We start from the raw sequence: 9,011 nt of genomic DNA on the forward strand, positions 1-9,011 counted from the left end.
TTTCATTTCATATATCACTGTAGCGTATTTGCAGTTCGATTCAGAGAAACAAAAACAGGGAGCAGCACTTTCGTATATCTTGCATGATTTTTTAGTGTTCGCCTCTGTTCGCTGCGCTCGTCCTTTTCCCTTCAATAGTTCTGTCTCGCTCTCGCTTCCTTTTTTTTCGCTTTTTTTGTGAAAGACTTTGAAACAAGACAACAACAACAAGAAGAAGAGCAACAACAAAAAGGCGAGCATAAAGTATGCAAAAAGTAAAACAAAAAGCTTTGGACACAAAGGATGCTACAATAATATCCTTAAGCTACAAATGCAACATGAATTTGTCTTTGCTCCGGCCCGACCCGACCCGACCCGAGAGACACACGCTCTTTCGCTCCGGCTGTCCAGTCCCGCCCACAACGAACGCCCACTTAGCCCGCACTCAACTTAACTTTGTTTTTGCTCTGTCTTCGAGTTGCCTTGGCAAAAAGCAAAAAAACATAAAAACAAAACAACAACAAGCAACAATAAAACAAAACAAAAAACAAGACAACAAAAATTAAAAATAAAAAAAAAATAAAAGGATACTCGAACTTTACAAATGCATACACATTAGAGAGCCAGTCCAACTGTGTGTGTGTGTGTGTGTGTGTGTGTGTGTGAGTGTGTGTGTGTAGTAATCTTATGCGTATCATGTGAACTCCGCATATGCCTTGCTGCTGCTGTCCTACAGCTAGTCCTTTAATCCTTTTTGCTGCCTTTGCTTCGACACTTATTTTAATTTATTTCATTTCATATATGTATGTATGCTACAAATGTCCTTTGTGTTCGCTATCTCTCTCGCTCTCGCTCTCTTTAAATGACTGCTTCTGCTCTGTGTGTAATTAAATAAAAACGCATTTCGAGCGACTTTAAGCACGCATACTATATACTACATATATGGTATATAGATCTCTCTCTCTCTCTCTCTCTCTCTCTCTCTCTCTCTCTCTCTCTCTCTCTCTCTCTCTCTCTCTCTGTCTGTCTGTCTCTCATCCTTTTTACTCACGCTTCCTGCAAATATTTTGCAAGCTTTTATTTTAATTGCACATTGAAATTAATGCCAAAGCTTTCAGCTAAAGAAAAAGAGAATTTCCAGTAAACAAAGAACACGTAAACCTCTCCCCCACCCAAAGTTCACATGTCTTGACACGTATTCGAACTAACTTTTAATATGTATACACACATACATGCATGCATGCACACATATGCTGATTAATCTATGTAGATTACAACACTGAAATAGAAAATTTCTTTGAGAAAGTTCTTATCAAGAGTTATGCTAAATACCATCAGGAAATCAGGAAGTCTAAAAATGCCCACATGCCCCACATTAACCTTCAAGATGTTGCCCTTTCTATCTGCTTTAACTGTTATGTCCTTATTATTGCACCCTTTTCTCTGTAATTCCCCAGCATCCATGTCTATACATCATCTGTATAGTATATATAGTATCAGACCTCGAATCGAAAATAATATCGTTAGCAATTACCAAAAAAATTAACAGGGATTTATTCATTATTCATTCAAACATCATTAATATTTTGGTAAACTGAGATTCATTTCAATTCTTCCGCATCTGGTGGCGTTTATTAAGAATCGTCCTATAAAATGCAAAAATAACAGAAAAAAAAAATATAAAAGCCTCAAAATTGGCCTTTTCAAAAGAATTTAGTTGATTGAAAGTCCCTCGCGCACCCCATAAAATGAAAGCGAGACCACCGAACTGAAATCGAGCCTACTTATGGAGAGTTACCCGAACAAGAACATCTTAGAACATCTGAACATCATTGAATGTGTAGTCGTCCATCAAGCCGGCCATTTCAGGTGTGACGGTGCCGAACTGTATACGATCCGGATTGACCATTGGGCGGACATTGTCACAGGATGATGAATCAGCCTTGTGGGGCAGTTGCTCCGCATACACGTTCTGATTGTTGTCCATTGGTGGCATCTCATTGTAGATCTGCGGTTGAGGCTCTTGGATCGGTTCTTCGTTCATTTTTTGGTCATCCTTGGCTTTGTGTTGATTGCGTCCCAACAGATCCCAATATGAGACATTGGGTTGATATACGGACTGATACTTGGGTGGCTCCACCACCTTGGGTACGTTGGGAGCTACCTTAGAGGCCAGCCGCACATAGTAACCGTCGCCGGTTGCGCCATTGATCACGCGCAGCTGGGACTGACGATTTGACAAATGGGTATCGTGATTCCCTATAGAAATTGATATATTTATAGAGAGAGAACGAGAGAGAGAGAGAGAGGGAGAGATTGAGTTCTGTTTGCAAGCTTACCGATGAAATGCAAATACTCGCGCAGCTCGCGATCTGGCATCTCCATGGGTATTGGCGTCTTATAGCCTGGATCTAGCTTATACGATATCTGCTCGCCCAGCAGATGGCGCGAGCGCCTGGACAACGACCGTTTGCCGATGGCGATGTGCTCAAAACCAGGTGGAGCTGGCGCTGCAAGTGAACGATAAGCAGTTGAGTCCGAGTGGGGAGATTTGTCAGCTGCTCAGATACTTACGGCAGGGACTACTCGGATCTAGATAGCGATGATTGAAATCCAGCGGCTCCCACACCTGACGTGACTCGCACACCGGCTGCCATTCGGCCAGCTCGTAGCCAGCTTGCGGGTATACCACCTGACAACGGATACGATATGGTGGCGCGAGCAAAGCCTCATCATCAAGCATTGGATCGGGTAGCTTATAGGCGTTAGGCGGCATTGGGAGTGGCTCCTCGGGTATGGCCGGCATTGAGGGCCTGTAATGGTTCTGGTAGGCATCCCAGTAGCCGTTTACTTGCGATTGCTGGGCCATTTGCTGTTCAAAGGTCATGGGTGTATAGTAATTGGGTATCATGTGATTCTCCAGATGGCCACCGTAGCCATTGACCATGTAGTTCATCATGTGCCTGCTGCCGCCTGGCTGGTAATTGATCGGCGTCGGGCAGAATGGATGCACTGGCCCCGGGCCATACAGATAATTCGGACGCCCGCGAAATTCGTGATGATGACGTCGTGGCCGAAAGCCTCCGCTCGACGAGTGGTTGTGGCTGTGGTGGCGATGGTCGGCATGCGAAGCCGGCTGCCGCGGATACAGATTGTGAAACGCACGTCGAAACTCTTGGGTGGCCGTAAGAGTGCTCGTGCTCGTGTTTGTGCTCGTGTTTGTGTTCGTTTTCGTGCTAGTATTTGTGCTCTTGTCGGGACCTGACACGCAATTGGGCTGGCAATAGGCAGTTCTTACTGCTGGCTCTGCTGGTCCTGTTGCACCAGCTGGCTCGGCTGAGCCGGCTGGCCCGACGGGCCCTGTAGAACCTTCTGATTTGGTTGGCTCCACTGGCGCTACTGGACCTGTTGGTCCTGTCAATACAGCCGCTCCGGACGGTGCCACTGGTCCTGTCGGCTTTGCCGATCCTGCCACTTCTGACGGTGCTGACGGTCCTGACGGCTTCGCCGGTCCTGACGACTTAGCCGGTCCTGAAGGCTTCGCCGGTCCTGACGGCTTTGCCGGTCCTGACGGCTTTGCCGGTCCTGACGACTTTGCCGGTCCTGACGGCTTTGCCGGTCCTGACGGCTTCGCCGGTCCTGACGGCTTCGCCAGTCCTGATGGTTTGACCGATGGTACCGCTTTTGCTGGTCCTGACTGTCCTGAAGGCCCTGCCGGTCCTGATTTTCTTGCCGGTCCTAACGATCTAGCCGCTCCTGCCGTCCCCACTGCTTTTGCTGGGCCGTCTGGTCTGAGAGGCCCAGTTGAATTTACAAGACCTTTTGGTTCTCCTGGTCCTTTAGATCCTTTTGCTCCGGCTGGCTGCTTAGGATTGGACAAAGCTTTTCCTGCTAACAGGGCTGCTGCTGCGGCTTTCTGCGACATTTTTGGAGCCAATAGTCGGGGATTCGGTGCCGCGGCAGTGGGACGCCTGTTAAATCGTTCGTTTGCAGCTGGAGCCATGGATGATGCTGGAGTGTGTGCAGCTGAAGGTTTCGGCGCGGGTCTGGAAGATCTTATAGAAATTGATGATAGTGTAGGCGCCATAGTTGATTTAGCCAATGCCATTGCCTTGCCCTTGCGTTTTGAGTTCGGCTGTCGCATTAGCATCATTGGAGGCGGTAACGGTGGCCCTAAAGCGCAGGGCAACCGCAGCGGCTCACTGATAGAGCCAGTGGCCACCACTGATGCCCATGTTGGAGCGCATCTTGATTTCATCGTGCTTACGTTTACCTATCAACAAATGCAGCTGCTGCTGTGTCCACAAACACTCAGATCCCCTTCGATGAGTACGGCGATGTTGCCCTCTGACGGCTCTTCCAGAGCCAACCACGAGTCCTTGTCAAGTGCTATGGCCCTGCGCTGTGTTTCAGGTCAATAGCACGAAATTGTGACAAACTTTGTTCAAAATGTAATATATTGGAATTTCGAGACAATTGACGTGTATTTTCACACAAATCAGATATATACATCAAAACGGAAATTACCTAGCCTACTTTGTTCACAGGTTAATTTAAACTAACAGAAGACGTGCTTTTTTGTGTAACATGATAACCAATAAATTAATCGAAAATCGAATCGAGCCGTTAACATACTTAACATTTTCTAAAATCAGCTAAAAGTCGCCAAATCACAGGATCAGTATTTTTTAATATGGCATTTTCTATTTGGCTTTTTAAATTAATGAAAATAAGATTAGTATATTTCTAATATATTATTTTAGGCTCTTTAAATTAACGACTTTTAGTTGAATTTTAACTTTATATAGAAATTATTAACGAATTTAAGCCAAAAAAGACCAAAATGAGAACCAAAATAAATAAAACAAATATATATATATACATATATGTGTGTGTGTGTGTAATATATAGAAACTATTCAAAACTTCTCTAATTAAATATTTATTCATGTTCTGTTTAATTCGCAACGAGCAAAATATTTGAAATATTGAATATTTACTATGAACTTTAGTTGTTCGCGATGAATATGTATACAAGAACCAAATGAGCTTAAAAGCAACGCGTGCTGTAAACGACTAAACGACTAAACGCCACCTGGCGTAAATTGCGCGAATTGAGCCGTGTCACGTTCAATGCAAGAAAAAGCTGCGATAACAGCGAAGACGGCCTCACCATGGATGGGAGCTTATAAATAAATGAAACTTTTCTCTAAGCTTACTCTAATGCGCCATCCAGTGAACAAATGTGGATGGCATATTTTGATAAAATGTAGTTAAATTCAAATGCCACAGATCTTGCAGCCTTTCAAATAATAATAATATTAAAAATAAAATAAATAAATAAGGCAAATATTAATCATAGCGGAACTACACTGTGCAGCACAAGGCTTTTGTTGAATTTATCATTTACTAATGTACATTTATTTGGAATAGAGTACAAATTATTCTGCAACCAATTATTTTCAATATTACATCGTTAGTCTTTTTATAGCAAAACTTCTTTTAAGAGAGTATAAAATTATATTAGCATATTATTATTAGTCAATAGTGCATTTTTTATACCTATAAAAATATATGTGGGTGTATATAATACTGCTCAAGTGCGGACGCACACAAATCAAAGTCAAAATCAAAATCTGATAATAATAAATTGAATTGCCGTGTTCATAAAGATAAGCCCACCTATCAGCGCTTACTTCATTGACAAAGCAGAGCAGAGCAGAGCAGAGCAGATATCAAGAGGTGTGTGGTGTGTTGGTAAATGCCGCAATGCAGCACTGTTCAGCTGTTTACGACTCGCCGCAGCGGCGGAGCGTTATCCAACACCTTAAAACTATTGATATACAACGATATACGCGGACTGACACTGACACACACAGGCAAACAAACGCTCACTGTCATACCTATAAACAAGCGCACACTTTCTATACAAAAAGAAAAAGATACTCGGGGGAAATATTTGATGTAGACGACAGTTGTAACAGTTCTCAAACTACATATTCGAAAACAAGCACTCAATATTCAACATTTACTCTTACAAATTCATATTCATATACATTCAACAATAAAAGGCCCAGCGGACTGTGAGGGGCGCAAGATCGAAATTCCACGGAATACAATATTCATTATTTTACCAAGTGGACTATCTATACATCCATACATACGTATTTATGCATGTCTATACATATGTATGTACGTTGCGCATGCACATAAGGCAACAGCTGGTCGAGATATTTACTGTAAACATCAAATACAAACGCGAATCGCAATCCGCTTGCCGTCGCCCTCGCCCCCAGCTGAAGAGACTCCATTAGTTTAGTCAAGTATTTTTTTGGATTACCTTTGGTTTCTCTTCTCTTCGACATACCTTGACTCCCATATATGTGTGTGTGTGCATTGGAGCGCCGTAGCCCAATTGAGAGTCGCTGCCCACCTCGCACTGGAGCATGCTATTGGATTGAGGCGCCATCACTGTCATCACTATCATCATCACCATCATCGCCATCCCATTGAGCTTGGGCCCAGGTCCGGGGGATCCAGTGGAACGCTCGTCCCGTTGCTGCTGCTAAGCGAGCCTCACGATGTCCACAACCGTCTCGCAGGCTGAGAAGAGCCTGTTGCGCGGCCTGAACAGGCTGCGCTCCCAGGGCAAGCTCACAGACGTAACGCTCATCGTCGATGGGCATCGCTTCAAGGTGCGTGCCACAAATAATATTAGCTTAGACATGCATTGATCTCTACATATATCTCTGTGCAGGCTCATCGCGTCGTGCTGGCGGCCAGCAGCGATTACTTTTGCGCCATGTTCGCGGACTGTGCCATGGTTGAGTCGCGCAAGGAGGAGGTCACACTGTACGGCGTCTCGGCTCGGGCCATGAGCCGCATCATAGTCTATATATACACATCACTGCTGGAGCTGAACGTGGACAATGTGGAGGAGACGCTCGCCGCAGCCACCCATGTCCAGGTGAAGGAGGTCATCGATCGCTGCACCGTCTTCATGGAGCAAAAGATTAGCATGGACAATTGTCTGGCCATCGCCAGCATGGCTGAGATCTATGGCCAATTCGCGCTGGCAGAGCGCGCCTATCGCTACATCTGCGCCCACTTGAAGGAGTTTGCGACCACCAGCGATTTCAAGGAAATGAAACTGGAGCAGCTCCACTATATACTCTCCTGCAACTATCCGATCGACATACCCGAACTGGAGCTGGTGCGTCTGCTGTGCGGCTACGGATTCGAGCTGCAGCTGAAGGAGGAGGCATTGGTCGAACTGTTGCGCCTCATCAAATGGGAATTCATCAGCACTGAGGAAATGAAGACACTGCACTATCAGAACCACTCGCTGGTCGAGGAGTATCTGGCCAAGGTGCAGGAGACCAGCATCAGCCAGGAGGCCATCAACGCCTCGCTCGATCTATGCCTGAGACTAGGCCAGGGACCGACAAATATGCGCGGCATGGAGCTGAGCCTCCTCAAAATCGGCGGCTTCGAGTGGAAGGGCCTCACCAATGAGATTATGTGCTTCTCCACTAGCAAAATGAAGTGGTACGAGCTGACCGCCATACCGCACATTGATCAATGTGAGCAGCAATCAAGTCATCCCCAGCGGGATCAGCTCCGCCTCTTTCAACTGTCTCTCATTATCAATCACCCTACAGGTAATTTCGGCACAGCCGTGCTCAACAATGAGCTTTTCATAGTGGGCGGCGCCTATGACGTCTGCCTGAAGGAGTACATCCATCCGTTTGGCTTCCGCTACTGTCCGCTGCGCGACTCCTGGGTGACCATAGCCCCCATCCAGCTGGATCGCTGCCGTTTCTCGCTCAACGCCGTGGGCAAGCAGTATCTGTATGCAGTCGGCGGCAGCGTTGAGTACGAGGACAGCTCCGAGGACGCACTGCGTCGCATGTCCAATGTGGAGCGCTACGACGTCGTCAGCAACACATGGACCTATATGCCCAGCCTCCAGGAGAATCGCAGCCAGCATGCCGGCGTCGTGGTGGGCGACAAGCTCTACATATCTGGTAAGAGTCCGAGCTGTGACCCATCCCTCCGTATGCTAACTGCCTTCTTTGCTCTCTGCTCACAGGTGGCATACACCTGGCCACCATACTGGCCAGCACCTGGTGCTTCGATACAAAGACCGAAAGCTGGCAGGAGCTGGCCCCCATGCCCACGCCCTGCTGCGACCACGTCCTGGTGGCCATCGACAATCGCATCTACGCCTGCGGCGGCTGGCACGAGACCATGCGCGAGTCACGTGTCCTCGTGGAGCACATCTACGCATACGACATACCGACCAATTCATGGAGTGTGGAAACCAAAATACCCGCACCCAAATTCTACTCCGGCGTCACCACAATGCGTCGCACCATCATCTTTGTGGGTGGCCTGGACTCGACCGAGTCCATCGATCGCGCCAGTTCGGAGACAATGGCCTACGATGTGGACACCCGCAAGTGGTGGCACCACAAGGACTCGTGGGATACGCCAAACGATGTCTGGGAGTCCACATGCGTGACCATGTACGTGCCCAGCTGTGTCTCCTAGCGACGCCGTCTCACAGTGCGCCTCCATTGACGAATTTACGCGACAATTTATATAGCATAATCTGCCAGTGCATGTCCACGCACACGCACGCACACACCGAAATTTATACACATCTATATATATGTATATACATATATATATATATAATAGTGATTAGTGATATATACATACAACATATGTACATTTGCATATATATATACATGTATAGAAAAGCATATATATGTATATATAAAACGAGGGAGAGAGAGATAGATATAGAAGTCGAAAAAGAGAGAGAGAGAAAACCTTTTAAATCGCCGCTTGCGCTTATGAGCTGTACAGAGATGAAAAATGTGCCAACAAAGGCCACTAAAAAAAAAAATTGTTAATAGCAGGTCAACGTTCGAATATTTAACTATTAGAAAATTATTTAGAAAACGATTTATAAAAAATAAAATACACTTTGTGTAAAAACTAAAACCAACCTGAACTTATCTATCT

The 9,011-nt window shown here is 45.9% G+C and overlaps 2 protein-coding genes across 3 annotated transcripts; one reads left to right on the plus strand and one right to left on the minus strand.

Annotated features, from left to right (window-relative positions):
* Positions 1 to 1,502: 1,502 nt before the first annotated feature.
* On the minus strand, positions 1,503 to 4,519 carry LOC115564878 (uncharacterized). Its single transcript, XM_030389672.2, has 3 exons — positions 2,554 to 4,519; positions 2,319 to 2,489; positions 1,503 to 2,238 (listed from the first exon to the last, which is right to left on the minus strand). Exons 1-3 carry the CDS (start codon positions 4,235 to 4,237, stop codon positions 1,793 to 1,795), a joined length of 2,301 nt encoding a protein of 766 aa, XP_030245532.2. The 5' UTR covers positions 4,238 to 4,519; the 3' UTR covers positions 1,503 to 1,792.
* A 1,313-nt stretch (positions 4,520 to 5,832) lies between these two features.
* LOC108656648 (kelch-like protein 26) lies at positions 5,833 to 8,990 on the plus strand. Of its 2 annotated transcripts, XM_018108852.3 has the most exons (4): positions 5,836 to 6,673; positions 6,736 to 7,561; positions 7,640 to 8,005; positions 8,071 to 8,990. In XM_018108852.3, the coding sequence occupies exons 1-4, from the start codon at positions 6,560 to 6,562 to the stop codon at positions 8,529 to 8,531; spliced, it is 1,767 nt and encodes a 588-aa protein (XP_017964341.1). In that variant the 5' UTR covers positions 5,836 to 6,559; the 3' UTR covers positions 8,532 to 8,990. The 2 variants fall into 2 exon arrangements, with proteins under 2 accessions (XP_089119980.1, XP_017964341.1); XM_089263854.1 differs by having other exon boundaries at positions 5,833 to 6,673; positions 6,736 to 8,005.
* Positions 8,991 to 9,011: the final 21 nt, after the last annotated feature.

This window comes from Drosophila navojoa, chromosome X (genome assembly GCF_054131105.1).
Source record: "Drosophila navojoa isolate 15081-1374.11 chromosome X, UAZ_NAV_1.0, whole genome shotgun sequence".
Taxonomy (NCBI): Eukaryota; Metazoa; Arthropoda; class Insecta; order Diptera; family Drosophilidae; genus Drosophila; species Drosophila navojoa.

Excerpts from the sequence above, each read along its gene's own strand:
- LOC115564878 (XM_030389672.2), bottom strand. The coding sequence starts at position 4,237 with ATGAAATCAAGATGCGCTCCAACATGGGCATCAGTGGTGGCCACTGGC. Across the intron at positions 2,490-2,553 it reads AGATCCGAGTAGTCCCTGCC|CGCCAGCTCCACCTGGTTTT; the intron begins GTAAGTATCTGA and ends GTTCACTTGCAG. Across the intron at positions 2,239-2,318 it reads CGAGTATTTGCATTTCATCG|GGAATCACGATACCCATTTG; the intron begins GTAAGCTTGCAA and ends CAATTTCTATAG.
- LOC108656648 (XM_089263854.1), top strand. The coding sequence starts at position 6,560 with ATGTCCACAACCGTCTCGCAGGCTGAGAAGAGCCTGTTGCGCGGCCTG. Across the intron at positions 6,674-6,735 it reads TCGATGGGCATCGCTTCAAG|GCTCATCGCGTCGTGCTGGC; the intron begins GTGCGTGCCACA and ends ATCTCTGTGCAG. Across the intron at positions 8,006-8,070 it reads CGACAAGCTCTACATATCTG|GTGGCATACACCTGGCCACC; the intron begins GTAAGAGTCCGA and ends CTCTGCTCACAG.